Consider the following 20,034-nt stretch of genomic DNA (forward strand, 5'->3'; position numbering starts at 1 on the left):
AGTCATGCAACACGATGTTCCTTCTAGACCAACTTGTATTTTATAATCATACACATACAGCAACGAAAGTGTAAACAGAAGAGGTAATATTATTTAAATAAATATTTGACAAAATATGCAGATAAACATTGGATTTAGGCACAATTTACGTATAGCTAATAATATTATCGAATAATATAAACAAATAAAATTTTAATCCAATACTTCGTCCGTCACAGATTATCCGAAAAAAACATGAGCAGGTACATTGCAGTCAGGCATGGCGTGTGTTGTTATAGTAATAATTATCGCGATGAATTGAAATTCTTAACACGTCTTCTCGATTCTAGAAAATAACGATAACACTGATGTGGCAAAAAGGGGGGGGGAGAGGTATCGTAGAAATAACTATTAACTACGATAGATATTTAAAATCATTATACCTTTATATCTGGTTGTTCGTAGTACCTACTACTTGCACGGCATGAGAAATATTAGCTCCTGGAACATTTAAAGTTTACAACTACACCGAGCAAAACACTATCAGCAAACATGTGACTAGGTACGTCAGTGCAGGGGTCTTTATACGCAAATATTTTAAGTGATTTCGCTAGATAATAATACGAGTTTATCGAACTATTTAACCGTTATACATTTGTCTGGCTTAAACTCGACTCTTGACAATGCGAATTATAGCGTGTAAGTACGTAATCGAGGCCCGCCAAAGTTTGATCTAAGCTGTGGTAAATTAATTGTCGATTTAATAACAGGTGAATGTGAATATCAAAACCGAAAAGCTCAATCGTTAAGTTGCAAAGTCGAGTTGCGGTTTGCGATGGTTAAAAACTTTTTGCTGTTTGTAAATTTATACATTTTCGGATTTGAATGACGACAGTTAATTTATCCGTAATTTTTATATTTGTACGGTAAAGCAATGTTGAGGGTGATGACCGAGCGAAAGTGTTTGATTGAACATTTTGCCGATTCGATCGTAATTTATTCGTTTATAAGATCACTGTTTGGTCAGTTATGAAAACAAAGCTGAGAATTGAGAATAATTGGCGAAAGGATAAAGGTGAAGAGTAATTTATTATTATCTCTCTCAATTCAAATACGGACACCAACCCTCCTAATTTAATTAATTTTTAATTAATTGATTTGTGTAATAAATGCGATCTAACAACTTAGTACCTACCCCCAGTGATTGATTTGAGAGGGGTGTGGGGAACAAAGTTCATTTTTATTTGTTCTAATTTTTGAAGCGAAAAGCTGCAAGGTACCAAGCGTATACTATTGCAACACTTCTGGTTTTTTTTTTTTTTTATACTTGTGCAACAATTTTAATATTGTTTTGGCATGATTGCTGCAGTAAGGGTTTTGTGAGGAGAAGCCCCTGCGGTAATGTGACTATCAATTTTGTGAAACTCTTTTTTATCCAACATCCACTAAGTCCCCTTTCCAAATCAAATTCTGATTACTCCTGGGATATAAATAGATATACTGCAGGTGTAAAAATAAAATGTTCATATCATCCTCCAATTGTGTGTAGGGGGAAGACTCTTCCTTCTCAAAACATGTCCTTGAAACCGTGACCTCGAAAAACGAGCTTACAAGTACCACGACTACCACGTTTGTTTATATAAGTCCCTACTTAACTGTATATAAGATAAAACGTATGCAAAATATTCGCCCGGGATTACCACAAAATGTATATAATTTGTATGCATCGAAACGTGTATACACATATATTTTGGAGATCCGAATGAAATGTGCACAGTGTAGGGAAAACTGATGATTGTGCCTCATTCATCGTGCCATCATCATATTACGTACATATTATTGTCTCATAAACGCGCATATACATAAAAAACGATTTATTACAGTTTCGGATTTTTCTCTGATCATTCAACAATCAACCGTTTGGTCCAGCAGGTTACGTTTAACGTTATTTTTTATTCATGCCCAACATTTTATCTCGTTTGTTGTGCGGTTAAAGCTTAAACGAGACGACTACCTAATAAACACCAATCTATGTAATATACCTAATCTAGGAACGGATACCTTTATTGTTAAAAATTATGAAAATTATGGTCGTTATTGTATTTATAATAATTCAAGTATCATAAATTATATTTCATAAGTATAACGGATTATCATAAAAATATCTGATTCGAGTAACTATTGAGTATTGATTGTGTTTGAGAACAAAGATTAAATAAAATGACGGTCAATAACGAAAACAATTGTTATTCTGTGAATTACACAAAAATAAGTGTATAATAATATTATTTATATATATATAATCTTTCTTATTAAAGAAAAAGGATGGGATTAAATTCTCCAAAATGAGTACTCCACTGCGCACGAAAAACGATATACAAGTTTCGCATAGTTTCTGGTTTTTCGTTACACAATATATTATATTATGTTTTAAATGTTTACTATTAGAATTAGAACTATGAATTTTCACAACACTTTTCGATTCAGTTAAAACAAATGTATTTATTACTCAGTGAACTCTTTGTCCTACCTGTTATTTGTGCTTATAATACGGTTTATATAATAAATTATACATCGATAGTATAATAGTATTTAATTATTGTTGAGCTCTTGTATAGTGTCATAAACTACGGTATAATATAATATTTCATTGCCAGAATATGTGTGCCACTCACTTTTCGTAAATTTACATGACGTATTAATGAAACAAGATTGAAAAGAGACGCAATAATGATCCGCCTCTTAAATATTATTATGTATGGTTTATGTATCACTCCATAACGCTGTTGAATATGACGTACGCAAAGCATTAACATTTTATTTTTCATTATTTTTATGATTTTTATTTATCAAATTCATAATTTTATTGTAACTACCTACTTCTTCGTAATTGTTTTTTCACTCGTTCGTGCGTATAATATCAGTATTATAATTTAGCTTCAAAACAAAGTATTTTAAATAAATATTAATTATATAATATAATTTCTCTAGGTACCCGTAAATTAATAAATCGTTAAAATTTCAATATTATTATAACATAACTATAATCGTAATAATTCGACCGCTATAATTTGTTTTTTTTTTCTGTAACTTTAATAATATATGGTCACGTATATAATGTTATATGAACATACTATATGCTATTAGAGATAAGCGCATATTAAAGTGCAACATGTTATGTACTATTAATATACTCACCATAAATCTTTATCCGCGAAGCCTCCATGAAACGTAACCTCCATGGATAACGAGGGATTACCAGCTATACTGTAAGTTGTATTATGGACGTTTAATAATTTCATCTTTTCAATTTATTGATCCTTCCTCTATCACACACACTGGTAAAAATGACACGAGGTATGCATCGATCCGATTTCTGAAGTGTTTGCAAACAATTAGTCTGACAATTTATAAGACATAGCGCGGGTAGGTTGTTTAACGGGTGTCCGTCGTCTGCGGTCAGCGCATAAAGTTATTCGGAACGAAAACCCTCGACGGCCAACTATGTGACAAATACCGTGAAATCAAAATCACAGAAACCGCTGTCAAGTTTCACGTGATGGCGGGATCGAGAGACGTCAAAAAAGTTTCGAGTCTATTACGTATATACGTATACATACCTACTTATATAGTATAAGGTAAACGCTAAACGCTATATAGATCCGGATTGGTCTGCACGAGACCGCCGACTAAAAATATGTTAAAATTAAATGGACGCTAAATGTTGGAGACTCGCACAGATCATAGTAGAGTGTTGTTGGTATTAAGTTTGTAAGTGGGCATTAATTGCAGAAAAATCAGTAGGCCGAATTTGTCCAATCTATAGCCCTGTTACTATGGTAACCTACATTATAATACGCGACATCCAGTTGATTGAATTCGGAGCAATTTATTGATTAGGAGGGATAAAAAGTTTTGATAACATTTTTTATTTATTTTTTTACTAATAATTATCAGACTACTATTTTACCAAAACAAAAATAATTAATATTTTCACTATCGTCATAACCTAGCTGCTGCACAGTTAATTTACCGTAAAAATGGTCTCTTGACAGTGCACTGCAGTGGATGTGTAACTAGATTATCTAATTTGCAGGACACTGTTTGATAACATTAAAAATAATAACCATATAGGTACCTTAACACCTATATACTATTATAAATATTGAAATAACTTGATATTACAATTGTATAATAAATAAGAATAAAAATACTAAAGTAGAAGTAGTATCCCATTCATTACAAAATAATTACAAAACAGTTTCGTGTATTTCTATACTCAAATATTTACATCAGTATTGTATTTACGGGGGGGGGGGGGGGGACTTATGGAGGGAATGGATAAAAATATAATGATACGGTGTTGTCGATGAAAATATCCTCCCCCCTTAGGGAAATTAAATGTTTGGTAACGTATATCCGAACCCCCCTTAACAAAATCTTAAATAGACTAAACCTAACCCTGCAACTGACTTAAACGCAATGTAATTACTCGATAGATATTAATTTAAGTGTGAAATTTATTTACTAAGTTTGTTATATTGGTCGAATCGTCTTGCAAACTATTTTGTTTATCTTATCTGTGTACCTACGAAATAATATTACAAAATGAAACGACTTATTGGCTTGTATCCAACCGCCTCTACGCGAGTACCTCTAAAATTTATTTTTATTCACGTTAAATCTTTTGCTAATCTGATGTTACGTGTACGGCATTACTGTTATTATATAAATACATTAACGTGGAAAGTATACACACGACATTAAATTCGTATGGATCTTTGAATCGTATGAACAACAAAACATAGTCATATTTCTGTACCAAATACGATATGACGTAGAAGATATTAATTATGTAACTCGTTCTAAACAGAGCTCCGAGAAATATTAGATTTACAAAGATGTGTTTCTTCTTATTCTTATTATTTTTTGTATAATATACCAGATGCTTATTGGGTTTTTTCTGAAAACACTTTTGGGGGTAGTAAAAAAAAGCTCAAAAAGGTCCATGCAGCACTTTTCTAGATTGGAAATGGAATACAAATATGGCATCTACCTTAAAGTATTTTTTTTTTTTTAGTTTTCTCTTAGTGGTTTTCAAGGAAATAGCGAATAACTGGGTAGATCGTTTACGATAAATAAAGTATATATTATATAATAGTTTGTTTTGGAAAAATGTTGTCTGTTTTTTTTTTTTTGTGTGTGTGAACTGAGCTCTGTACCGAATAGTTATTCGAATAATTTATCATCGTTTACAAACACTAAAACTCACTACATGATAACTTTGCCATGTAGTACCAGCCAATTTCAGCGCAGTTAATAACATTTTGTGTTGCCTATTACATAATTTAATATTTTTCAATACTTGTGTTTAACCGCAATTTCTTTTTTAAATTAGTATAAATATTTATAGTTTGCTTTTAATATACTACCTACTTATTTAATAACTTAAAACCAAATATTTTATAATATTTTAATTATTAGTTTGACGTAAAACCAGAATTATTATTATTATTTATAACTATGAATTAAATTTAAATATTATAATTAGTAAAACTCTGCGAACCAGTCAATGTAATATTATAGTCATACATTATTATTATATCGGAGTAGTACTATAGTCAATTTTTCATTGTGAATTCGATTTTGTATTAAATATCAAATAAAATGTCTCTAAAGTAATTACTCAAACAATGAGTTTATTTTCTAAATTATTTTTTTTAATAACTATACGTAATACGTTTTCATAATACACTATATAATAAATAATAATACAATCATTTCGTTACCATCACACTAAACGAAACTATATAATATTAGTAATAGAATATATGCATTAAACTTTCGAAATGTATAAATTATTTCTTAAGTCGCTTATTTATTGCTACAGAAATTAAATGTATAAATATTCGAAATATAAGCATACCATAATATAATGAAATACAAATACCATATAAAATCTCTTATAAAATGGAATGAATAAATCGATTGTCATTTTAAATCGAAAACGAGAGTTTAGTTTTTACAGTATTTCAATAATATATGACGTATACCACTTGTGTATAATACTATACGGTGAGATTATTAATTCAACGTTAAATATTTATTTTTATCTCGAAAACTTATGGAATTTTTTCGAAATTTCCCTTCCGAAAATTTTTGACGCGTGCAATATTATAAGACATTTTGTTCTCGTATTTTACATATTTATTTTATTTTAGGTTGGGGTGACTGGAGCGATTGGTCGGCGTGCAACGTGTCGTGTGACACCGGACTGCAGTATCGGCACCGACGTTGTCTGAAGTGCGGACAAGGGCACAACAAGGAAATGCGGAAGTGCAACGACTTCCCGTGTGACGGTAAATATCACTACCTACTGCACTAGTTGCATACATTAATTGCATTGCGATTCGACAGTCGCTTCAACAACAACAATAATTGTTTTGCCGTACCTATACTTCAATCTAATAATTTCGATAAACTTATCGTGCATACTGCATACAGGTGTCATGGAACTGATTGCGCCGGGAGACCGCGTGCGTACCGTCGGCGGTAAGTTAAACGGTAGCGAAAATGGGTTCAGTCTTCTCGACACGGTCGGCTTCTCGAACACGTTTTCACTGCTCATCACGCTGAGAGTACAACCAAAAGTAAGTGATCACAATATTAGTAGCTTAAACTTTTTGTCACAGGTAAATCCAATGCCTATGCACTTTTCAGACTTAAGGTTTTGGTAGTGTCTTTAGTTTTACTACAGTTTTGAGCACTAGTGTAGTATACTCAAACTAAATTGAACAAAATATTGTACAATGTTTAGGCAGGTTTGGTTATACATGTTGATGTATGAAAACATATTTTGTGTACCTAATAACAAGAAAGGTAGTTATCGAAGTAACTATTACACATTATTTGATAAACCGTGATTGAATATATTTTATTTAACAATCGTTATGAAAATGTGTGGATTCCATCATCAATCCTTCAAATTGTCGTCTCATTTATCAGTTTGTTAAATATCTAGAAAGATTTTGTGTCAATTTTTTTTGATTCTAGTCCCAAACTTAGCAATTTAGTTTTTGTTCTCGGTTAAAGTACCTACCCTTAAGGTATAAACCGGCACCTATTATATTATGAAAGTGCACGCAGATATATTGTTGTACCTAGTAAGTTGACTGTAAAGTACCTAGCTGAGTGTTATTATTGATTACTAATATGGTTTAATGATAAAATGCATAACTCATTTTTTTGTAATTTTAATCGTTCAACGTGTCTTATTATAACCAAAATAGAATTTAAAATGAATATCGTGATTTTCTGCAATGATATTATATCATGGCCAGTGGATATGAAATTCCCAATACACCGTCCCCAAATGTTCATTATCCCGTATAGAGAGTGATCGCACATGTTGCGTAAGGACAAATATGATTCATCTATTGAAGAACATGTATTATTTCAAAAACTAGTACATTTATTATTTATAGAAGAAAAAAATAATTAAATCGTTAAAAAACAACGTTTTTGAAAAACAATTTTTATTTACTTTTTTAATTGCAACATCGGTTCTTGATAGACCGTAAAATTGTAATTACTTATAGTACTAATTAAAATATATTTGTGAGTACTTTGTTCTATAAAAATCAAATTTTGGATGAGTATATTTTACGAGTTAAAAGTATTAAACGTGTTTATAAATGAAATGGAAACATGGAGTGTCATACCCCGAAAAATTATGGTCCTCTATACCTACTATAATCCGATCACCAAAACTTAAAATTCCTATAACTGATTATAACTCTTCCAAAATTTGATTTTTATTTCAAAATTAACCGAATAATATTTTACTTTGGAATATTTGTTTATTTTATACTTTGTTGTATATGATTTTACAATACAAATATAATATAATACATTTATCAAACAAAATAAAAACCAAAGTACTTTATTATGCTTTATAATCCTTATGTAAATTAAAATTAAATTACACCATGTATTTCTAAAACGCCAATAACCCTGGCAGTTGAGGCGTATTTCTAAATAATAATAAAAAAAAACCAAAGTATGTTATTGCAGGCAGTAGGTATGTGAGTTACAGTAATAAAATATTTTTAACTGTATGAGTTCAGCAGGTAGGTTTTTTTGTTATTATTATTATTATTATTATTATTATTATTATTATTATTATTATTATTATTATTATTATTATTATCATCATCAATTTTTTGTCGATATTTAATTTATTCATTTATTTTTAATTGAGTTTTCAACTTAAATTTATTATACTCGGACAATATCATGGAAAATAGAACATATTAAGTTAATTATAATATTACACACAAGTCGATTACCATTAAATGATTACAAAATATTTAGTTATTAGTTATACGTATGGGTAAAGTGATATAGATGTGTGATTTTAAAATGATACTAACAAATTGTATTAATATTGACAACATTAATGATTTTCGAAGTACATAATAGGTTATTATGAAGTACGAAATAATTTGCGTATTATCAATACAGCGTTGTGAATGGATTTAATGATACAATATGTTGGGTCTTGAAAGGAATTTTGATGAATTCAATGTCAGGATTTTGGGATAAGCTATTAGGTATGTATGAGACCAGAAGTAACAGTAGCATATATGACGGATTGGCCTAATGACATTCGTAAGTGTATGGCTCAGAAAATTGTTCGTTTAAGATTAGGAGTATTTTTTTGTGACAGTTAAAATGATTATTTTTACGGTGCTTGAGAACATTTATTTGAGGACTGTGCATCCCCTCGGTTGATGTATCTATATACCGTGAACAAATCATGAATCATTAATCAGTATGAACCTATGTACCTATATATTTATGTGCTTTTAGCAGATATTATTATAGTAATTTATCAGTATTAGCAACAACGAATATATACATTATAATATCATCATGAGAACTGGAATAAATCCATTATAGATTATTAATATTAAAATAATTTAATAATTTGTTAGTCTACTATAGTCGATTTCGAAGCATTTTTACAATATAATCGATTTGGAATACTTTGCAATATAGGATAGAAATTAGGTGAGAAATTTGAAATTACCTACGTTTTATTTTCTATACATATAACCTTGTGCACATCGGAAAGCATTTCAATATAATAATATAAAAAATAAATCGTCTGATATTTTAAACATAATTAATAATAATACCTTTTCTGTGTGCTGAATGCGTGCAAATGTGTTGGTTGTAAAATTATACACATTATTCGAGCATGACTTGTAGGTATCACTCATAATGTAAATTATATTCAAAATTTCCGAATAACCATCACATTTTATATCAACGAATTATTGTAATCCACTTTACAGTGCGCTCCCGTTTTCCCAGTTATAATAATAATTTAATTAATTAATATGATCAGCGCTTGAGCTGCATTACGCGCCCATTATCAATCATATAACATTATTGATCTTCTTTAATACGTATGTGTCGTATCTGGAACAATTTATCAATTTGCAGATTATACGTTTAAATATTATTTTATATCATTATATATCCTTCAGATAAACCATGCATAATGAGCATTGAATGTGCCTATCATAGTCGCAATTTCAATAAAAAAAAATCAAGGGTGCCTCTATAAGCAATGCGTTTTCTCATTTTTTTGTTTTATGTTTGTTAGGAGGAAAAGTTATAGACACATAATTACGAACATTATTTGAGAGCGTTAATTTTGAAATTTGTGTGGCTAATACCTCATAAGCACCCTATTAGCGCCTATATATATTTATTATAGGTATATTACAAGATAATTAAAAAAATTATGCTAAATTTTTTTGGATTACGGTTTTTGGAATTTATAAGTATACTTATAAGAACCGTAAGATTTCAAGTAACTCCTTAGATTTATATGTTATTTAATGAGTACCATGTGATGGTATCAACTTCTTTTTTTTTCTAAATGGGAATCGTCATTTTTCCTATACATAGAAAATCGTTGAAAACGTTGATTCTTCCAAATCAAAATTTGAACGATTAATTTTTTAGTTAGTCAGGGTGATTAGTAAATGTAAGTAACTTTCCGATATAAATCTTCAAACATGATGAAACAATAAATGTAAAATACATTTTGAAAAAAATTGTCCGAATATAATATTTTAAGTACCAGATCAAATGTCATATCTTTTATAGTTTCGTTTAACAATTTTTATCACTATTATTATCCTTAGTAATAGGTACGTTTTAATAACTCAAAAACTTCTCATATAGAGACAGGATATCGATATGAATCAAACTTCGATTTAGATACATCAAAATATTCAATAACATAATTTACGGTTTAAAAAGGTTGATTAAGATCTAAATAAAGAGTTGGCATCACAACGGGCCTCTTCTCGAATTGTGTAAAAGATCTATATTTTAAAATATGATTCTTAAGAAGAAGTATGCTTAAACATTTCATAAGTCAGAATTTGATAAGATTCGTTATATTAAAAGAAAGAATTGGTGAGCATGATGCTCGGTATATTCTCCTGTATTTATATACAGTCGTAAACGACTAGACATTTTTATTTTTTTTGTTTAAATCATGAGTCAGCCGAAAATAATAATGCGACTATATCAGTTTAAAAGTGTAACATCATAGTCGCACGCGTAATATAACCCTTTTATATTATCTTATCTTACGTTTCGTTTTGAACACATTCAATGGGCACATATATACAGCCTCATATAGGCACAGATAAAATTAATCTTTCAAGACTGCTATGGTTCCGTATAATATTTCCGTTCATTTCGTACTTTTATAATAATAATTATTATATTGTCAGAATCCATGCAGTTTGCAAAACGTCAGCTGCAGATTCAGATACGTTAGATACGTTGGAAACAAAAATAAAATACACGTCATCGTATATATATATATATATATATATATATATATATATATAAATAATGTATATTATAATAATATTTAACACCTTAAACTATACTGATAGGATACCTAAACTTTAATATTAATGTTATAATTCGCTCGTAAAACGAATGGGTCGCAATTCTTCAAACAATTGCTCGACAGGCATTTTTTTTTCTATCCGATAACGCTAACAATATAAGCTGTGTACATAATATATTATATAAATAAAATACGCGCAATCAAAAATGAAAAAAAAAGTTTTTCGAGTTTAAATAAGTAAATAAGTAAATCATTCGTGATGCAGAAGAATATAAAAACAGATATTATAAAATTGTCTTTGTTTTCTCGCGATGGTCACCAAAAGAAACATCGTCAAGGCACAAAATATTTTGATGTAAAAGATATTTTATTTTGTTCATTTTTCAAATCCTTATTATTTGTAATTTGTCAAAGTTGCCCTACTTAAAATTCGAAACTTTTCAAAAATGTATACAATTCCCGTCACTGCATTGTACACATTATATTTTAGTTATTCGTTTTTCGTGTATATATTTATTATTTAAACATTAGTTGTACAGTAATAATATTTGTACTTTACAAATCGTCAACGAAATTTCCATTTTAAATGGTTGTTGGTGGTGTAAGTTTTATATCATATTTTTATATGTACGTTAAGAGAAAAAAAACATGAATTACAATTTTTATTTTTTTTCATTATATTAAATGTCTACACCATTTATGTTTCAGTAACCTATGGTGACTATCTGTGATTGTAAGGGATAATTAGAATGAAAATTTTAATGGCATTTATTGTAATTAATAGGTTTGGTGTTAACGTTTGTGAAAATTCGTAAAAATTATCGATGTAACTCTTTATAATATATATTATAATTATAAAGAAGTTAAAAATTAATTTTTATGAAAGAAAATGTATTCCTTATGTCTACGGAAAACATTATTTAAAATCTGTTGTGAGAAAATAAGCAAAAAATTTGTTGGCCCATGGGGGGATCGAACCCACGACCTTCGCGTTATTAGCACGACGCTCTAACCAACTGAGCTAATGGGCCAGATGCTGAAACCTCGTAAATTTATATTATTTAACTTTGTTAACGTGTGCAGAGCGTTACTCATCAGTCAATAGTCATAACTTACCTGCTTTAAAAAACAAAATTGGTTTTCCGTAATATTTCAATGGCTTATTTTCGTTACACGCAGGTTACAGGCATTAAATTATGCGGATTATTAGCACATGTCAGTGGCGTAGACATGATTTTTGAAAGGGGTTGGAGGTAAAAAAAAAATAATAATGTACAATCATAGTTGTCATCAACCATTTAAACCAAATAAATATTACTTATTGCTACTAATAAACGAAAATAAAATATTATAATACTATAATCAGTATTGACAAAATTGATAAAATTGTCGAAATTCAATAGTTCGATAGATCATAATAATATGACAAAATAGTATATAAATACATTATAGTCTTACATCCTGCATAATGCGTAATCAAAAACAAAAAAAAAAACCAACGGAAGGAGATCTGTCGTCCACGCCCCCCCTCATGTACTCCATTGACCCATATTAGAATATTTAATATTATTATCATCGTGTAGCCTAGTCGACGTGACTGCGGTTCGTCAGTCGGGGCTCGGGGAATGGTAAACTCCTACAAATGTAGTGTAATCTCCCACAAAAGATAATGTTAACTCCTACAAAAATATCAGTCTTGCAATATATTAACACATAAAATAAAAATGGTTTGAAAAATATAATAAAAATGTTAATAAAACAATAATCATTATCATTTACGTTTAAAACAAAATTTTTAATATAATACAAGTGTTAATAAAATAATAGTCATAATCATTTAATCCTAAAACAAAATATGTTTGAAAAAAATAATAAAAATGATAATAAGACTACAGTCATAATTATTTAATCCTAAAACAAAATTGTTTAAAAATATAATAAAACAATAGTAATAATCACATACGTTTAAAATAAAAATTTCTATGTAGGAGATTACAATACCTATCTTTGATTTTCAGGTAAAATTTTTAAAAGGTTATTAGTGTAGGAGTTTACATTTAATGATGATTCAGGTAATAATAAGGTTATTCGTGTAGGAATTTATACATTTTGGCCCGTCCGTCGTACGGGTTATATCATTGTAGTATTAATTTACCATATTATGTTGTTGGTGCAACGCACATAATATATTATATTGGTAACAATTATTCGCAGGCAGAGCAGGGGTAGGTACCCTTCGGAAAGGTATTTTCTTTGAATTACCGGGTCAGAGGACGGGTGGGCTCTGCGCACAACAGTGTGAGCGCACATATTTAATGCAGCGCGGACGGACATGACGTGCCCGCAGTGGTCTGTAATAACCTTTCCGACACCATCACCTGCTGCACCACCGCCAATCTGGTCCTCTCATCGGCAATATACCGCATATATACCTATACGTATAATAATGAACCTATAGGTATAATATAATAATACAATAATAAGTCAAACCATTCCCATTCTCTCGCGACTTTGTGTGCAAATAATATCACAATGATGTATAATACCGATGAATATCGCTCGGACCAGCGGGCAATCGTATCGGAGCCATTATTGCAGCATATTAATGCAGTAAAACAACAATGCTCGTGTATTACATACCTATACATGGCTACATATTATAATAAATATTGTATAATTTAATGCGCCAACTCAATCCAACGATATTGTTATAAACGATATCGGTACCCCCAGACTTTGATGCGGCGTCACTTGCACGTGGTGTTCATTTGATATTTTTATTAATTTTCCGTATCGTTGTTAATTTAAAAATTAAATTTTTGTTTTGAGAAACTGCATTTCTATCAAGAACGTTTAAACAAAGTTACAGCTATTATAAAAATAATATAAATATATAAATTATTAAGTACCGAGAAACGTATAAGACAATTTCTAACTCAAATTGTGTCGAACGAAACCTAAACATGATTATTCGTTACAGTATTTTCTGTACGGTTTGTTGGCGGAGACGGCGTGAGGGGGGGGGGGGCAATCGGGGCAGTTGCTCCGGGCCCTGCGATTTTAAAATTATAATCAAGTCCCCACCGTTCTTAAATGATATTTTATGCTGTTCAGAGATTAGTTAGTTTGGATAATATGTAATGTGACTGTTATTTATTTTGCCCGGGGCCCCGCAAATCCTGGCGCCGTTCCTGTTTGTTGGAATATTGATGTCTTGTTCTCGTACAGATGAAGGACAGCTGCTCAGGGCCACGGCGCCTTTTATTATCGCATTCTACGCGATTCGTAACTTTGTGAGCTCGAGATCTTGTTTTTCAAATTAAAAATACAAATACCGTGGGCAGATTCGGCGCGTTCTTGCAGGTCGCTGCACTTCTATCGTCCGTCGCCGTATTCGCGATGCGGACGAACATCCAGCTCCGCTGTACGACGTGGCGGCCGCGGAGATCAAAGAACGTGACGGCGACCGCGCACAAGAGCCATAGTTTCGACGACCGCCGGCCGACGTCGCCGGCGGATCCGTTCTCGGGCAGAACGTCGGTGCGGTCGATGATGGCAGCCGATGGGTGTTTTTTCTCGAACAAATTATCCGAACAAACACACGCAACACGTACGGGAGAGAACTTCTCGCCGCGCATTCGGGCGCATGATGAAATTTCGTCCGTGACATCGAATGGCGCTCATCACCTACATAATGTTTGCGCTCATGGCAGCGGAAAACATCGACGGCAGACGGGTATATACGACAAATTTATTTCGTTTCCGTCGCGATTCGTACACTGCAACGTCGAACGCGTTTCGGGCAAGGACAATCGTCCACGACGTGCTGCTGCGATACTCGAAATCTCTGTGCCTGCAGCGCTACTGGACTTACGGCGGTGGGCAATCGACCGAGCGAACGATTCGCAGCTCCATCACCATATTATTATTGTCGCTGATAATGCAACAAGTTCGTCATTATCGTTGCTGCAGGCGCGCGGCGTGCTGTATTCCGTCACCGGGCAGCGCGCGCGTTTCCGTAACGGCGAAACGTCGGCGTCGAGTTTTTGACTCGCGCCACCATTCGTCTCATCAAATCGTGGTATTTCCGACCGGACTCAATATTGAATCGAGAATTCACGCGGCGACGGATCCGCGAGCCTGCCGAATTATACAACAAACACACGACGTCGCATTTCACGCTCACCCGAACGACGCTATATACACACTATTATATACGGTCACATCATTCGCACGTCGACTTGGTTACGCTGCTATCACCGCGCCCTGCAGCGGACACAATTAGTGCCAACTGATGACCGTCGTCGACCGAATCACGCGCTGGCCATCAGAGGCGTGGCCTACGGAGGATACGTCGGCCTATGCGAATAAGTCGCGCAGCTTTTGACGACGAACTGGATAGCACGACGGTTCGGCGTGATAATCGCCACCGACCAAGCCACCGTCAGTTCGAGTGGGATCCGTTCTAACCATCGCTTTTGATCGCCTTCGGAATTCAGCACACTCGAACAGCATCACCCTCGGGCCAACGGGACGCCAGTTTTAGATTTTTTTTGAAAATTTAAGTTATTTGATTTTCGGGTGAAACATTATTCTTGTATTTGATTATTAAGTTTTTTTTTTATCATATAAGTATATTTTTAAGACGATAAATTACTAGATTCATACATATTTATGGTACTCGTATTGTATATATGCTATCTACCGTTAATTCGTTGTGTACTTAACATAAAATGATACCTGCAGAAAAACGTTTACCCATACTGATAATTGATAGTAACAATTTATCATTGAATAATTTACTAATTTAGTATTGCAATTTATCAAAATAAAACGTATTTAATGAACCTAATAGTGATGTCTGATGAGTGAAGACTATAATGACCATCGTGTCAACTATTTTATACTATTGTTATATATATATATATATTATTTTTTTCATTACCTATTATAAAGTGTTCCTGAATGTTTCCATCAAACTTCTAGATAAGATAATGGAAAATTAACATTAAGAATTGGTATGCATAATTAATTACTATCGTTATATATGTCATTATATTTTATATTATATAAATTTTACATCATCCCAGATAACTAAGTACCATGCAGTGGTGTAACCAGGAATTCTACAAGGGGGAGTGGGCAAAAAAAAATTAAATAAACAAATAACAGTGTTTTTAATTTTCCAAATATTTGGAAGATATTGATGATAATGACACGCTTATCAATCTAGCTATATGGTGTTTTGATAAACAATAAACATTGCATTTTTTTTAATTTTAACTCTCAACCGGTACATTTAATAAATTTACGATTATTTTTTATATATTATATGACACGGCCAATGTGGGGATGTCCCCTGTGCGGCTTGGCTACGCCGCTGATACCATGGTTAGCATGCTAAACGCATTTAGTTTTTTGGTAAATATCATACTATATAGATACTGTAGTTATAATTATACCCATATTATTATTGTTATTGAAAATCGCTTTTCACAGTTTTTCCGCCCAACGGCCCAACCCTGAGGATTCAGTACGGGACACAAAAAAACTCTGAAAAATCCAAAAAGTTTCCCAATTGTCGTATATCGCGCGTATTATAGGTAGGTATTGTTAACACAACGTCAGTCCATATATTGTTTATTCGGTGACGCGATTGCTCGAGATGAAACGGTTATTACGCCTTCGTCGCCATGGCAGTTATTGTGTCGCTGAACGTGATTATAAAGAACAATAAGTACTATAGGTATATAAAGTAGAAGTCGGCTAAAGTAATTTATAGTTGTCCACGATTTTTGCGCCTTCTTATTAAATACTCTTATTAAATACTCACCTCGCGCTGCCGATCGATCGATAATAATTCTTGTAGGTAGGTAATGACGACAAGAGCATCATCCTCTCTGCACATATACCTACTCGGTTCACATTTCGCCGGGATGATCAACGGTTTTGTTCCTTGGCTTTATTATATATATATATAGGTAGGTGCTTGCTAATGATTGTGAAACAACCGTTGCAGTGAACGTAATAACACAGAGCTTCGCGAATATGATAGTTTCGTGCAAGTTTATGTTTAAAACGAAACTGTACATGAACTATTATGTTTGTTGGAATTTTTTCCCATTCAATTCAGTCTCATATTAAAGATACACTTACCACGGCTAACTGAATAACGTCAACTCTGTAATATGTTTGTATCATGCGACTTTTATTATATTGGGCTGCCGAGGCGTTGAATAAAAAAAATATTATTTTATTCTTGATTGAATGTCCACTATTTTTGAGTCATAGAGAAGTACCTACATAATTAAAAAGAGTCATCTTTTTTTATTATTTTTTTTTTTAACCTTTGAGAACATTTGTAACTATTTTGCGACCAAAATAGGTTCAACGCAGTTTTAGTTATAATACAATAAAAATAATAATTAAAAAGAAATTTGAACTTTCCTACATTATCGTTGATGATTGATCCTTTATTACTTTCTGTTTAGAAAACGATAATCGATTGTTTGTTGGAAATAGCTAGATGTCTGTTCGCGCATCGCAAAGTATTTTCTTTGATGTTATCACGGTCTTTTGTTTGTTGTAATGGATTTATCAGGTGGGTTATTTATGTGTATTATTTTTGGGGCTCGTTGGCCAAAATACGTTACATAATAGCATGAGATTTGGAATACAGTCGGTCGGCATTCTGACTGATCGATCGTCGCGAAAAAAAAACCTGCAATTCTATGTATTATGTAGAGCACGGGTCAGACCGGTCATGAGGGGCAACGGATCACACTATGCGTTTTTTCGGTTGCCGATAATCGATTGCCATCTATAATTAACATATAAACCGCGTTATCTGGGCCAAACTGGACCGATTCTCCGAACTGTCCGAATTAGGTCTGAAATCAACCGCGCGTTGTTATGCGGTTTGGTTGCTGCGTTTCCGTCGTGCACAACATTAAGTATACATTCGTTTGTACGGGACCGTCTACACTGAGCGTTTTTCGGTTACCGTTACTTTTTGAATTGGCAGTTTTTTTTTAAAAATATTATTAATTTACATGATGGGATTCAGATCTGAGCGTAGAACCTTTTTTTTTATCCTTTGGAATTTAGGTCTAGTCTATTCTACAATCTATTTGTGTCACTGAAATGTTACATTATTAAAAACAAATCACCTTAGTCATTTTAGGTAGTATACAAACTATAAAAACTATATTTAAACAACATTAAATTGAATAAATTCTGTTGACTGATAACAAAATGACAAATTTGAAATATTTTATCAGGAATATAGCCGGGAATTATTATCAATAGTAATTATTATCACTTATCTCTCAAGGAGTGTTGTAGCAGCTACAGCATATTCTGCGATTCGCAATAAAAAGATAACATTATAATTGACAACAAGATGAACAAAAAAATTAAATAATTTAATATAAATAACTAAACTAAATAAATATTTTATTTAAATTTAATAAAAATTATAAAATCAACCAATAATTACTATGTAAGTCTATACTCTATCCACCTCACGAGGGGGATGATCGCAAACAGTTCAAACTTCCACCCACTAGTAGAGGCGCAAGCCTGGTATAGTTAACGGCATAGCCATACCCCCCTCCCTCCCGAAAACGTAGCGAGACCCATCACGGGCAGACTTATGCGCAGTAGAGACACTCACAAGGTAAAGGCTACTCCGTACCAGAATCTCCTAACAGCTGGAACTAACGGTATACAGTCCATAGAATCAACCGTCTTTGGCGTGAATACAGTCAAACATAATATGTACCTATTGTACATATGTTTAGATTTAAAATGTCGAAATTGACACTTTTTCCTAATCAAAACGCGTTTATGTTTGATGCACGAACAGTATACCTATACCTACGTTTAACATCTAAAAGTCACAGCGCATTTTAACTACTACATAAGGAGGGACCAGAGACGTTGTGAACGTACGTGACTTTTGACCGCCATAGTTATTGTTATCATTGTTTCATCGTATAATGTCCTATTCAAATCTCCATTCAAAATGGCGGCAGCAATTATTTCACAAACATGCGGCGCGTGTGTACCTATATGGAGTAAACCAATTTGGTGTAACGCGCCAAAAACTTCAGTTAATCAATTATAATATATTATTATGTTTTATTCCGGCGCTTTTGTTTTCGTTCGTTTTAAATCTCATTGAAAATTCATAATTTATAATCATTTCGTGTTCGAAAACGCAATAATGCGTGTACATGGCATGCGTGTGTACAGTGATGCTATATGTACATATATGTTTTAGCTTTACCCGCCAACTGATTGCAATATTATATACATGACTGCTTCACGTGAGTCGAATAAAATGTTTTTATTCATAAAGGGAAGTATAAATCGTCATCTGTTTTGAATATATACCATATAACAATTAATATTGTGCGCCCTAATACAAATTTAATATTTTCATTATAATATTATAGTTGAAACTTTGATCAGTGAATGTTTTCATTTTCAAAGTTGTTCGTGTATTTTTTTCCTGACTATCTGGGTTACACATTTTTCACATTTGTACGATTCACCAGGCTAAATCCCTGACATTTTGTTTTTATTTTGTTCAAATTCTGATTTTTGTATTTTTAAGAATATTCTTTAAATACATTTAATCTACAAACTTAATGTTCGAGAAACTAAGCTGTTTAAAGTTTAATACATACCATAATTTAAGGAGTTATCCGTTGCATACATTACCGCATACAGCTTATTTTTTCTAATGTAAACCACTATTATAATTGAACTTGTTAATTAGATGATTTAATTGAAAATGTTCATAGTAGGTTTCGAGTTATTGAACTTTATGTATAACGATTGAATAATTATACCTATTATACTTATTAAAATTATTATATATATATATATAAAAAAAAAATTACAAAGTGCTATAAGTACTTGACTAAAAATTGAATCTGATTATGTTTTATATTTCGTATAAAAGTAAAACCATTAATATTTTTGAAGGTATTATCATATATCTTAACTACTCATTAGAATTTTGATTTAGGTACATCAAACATATTTTAACATCAAATATATTTACTGTTAAATATAGCTAATAATAGATTGTATAACTTATG

The 20,034-nt window shown here is 31.9% G+C and overlaps 1 protein-coding gene and 1 non-coding gene across 3 annotated transcripts in view; one reads left to right on the forward strand and one right to left on the reverse strand.

The window, feature by feature from the left end:
• The window catches only part of LOC107161914 (uncharacterized), a 147,375-nt gene that overhangs the window by 68,470 nt on the left and 58,871 nt on the right, over nt 1–20,034 (forward strand). For both annotated transcript variants that reach the window (XM_089229403.1, XM_015508530.2), the window contains exons 3-4: nt 6,201–6,338; nt 6,484–6,629. In XM_089229403.1, coding sequence (XP_089085529.1) covers nt 6,201–6,338; nt 6,484–6,629 — 284 coding nt within the window. The remainder of the gene's footprint in view (nt 1–6,200; nt 6,339–6,483; nt 6,630–20,034) is intronic.
• On the reverse strand, nt 11,882–11,955 carry TRNAI-AAU (transfer RNA isoleucine (anticodon AAU)). Its single transcript has one exon. It is a non-coding gene; the product is annotated as a tRNA-Ile (tRNA).

This window comes from Diuraphis noxia, unplaced genomic scaffold (genome assembly GCF_037042655.1).
Source record: "Diuraphis noxia isolate RWA-SAM2 unplaced genomic scaffold, SU_Dnox_SAM2 contig0005, whole genome shotgun sequence".
Lineage (NCBI taxonomy): Eukaryota > Metazoa > Arthropoda > Insecta > Hemiptera > Aphididae > Diuraphis > Diuraphis noxia.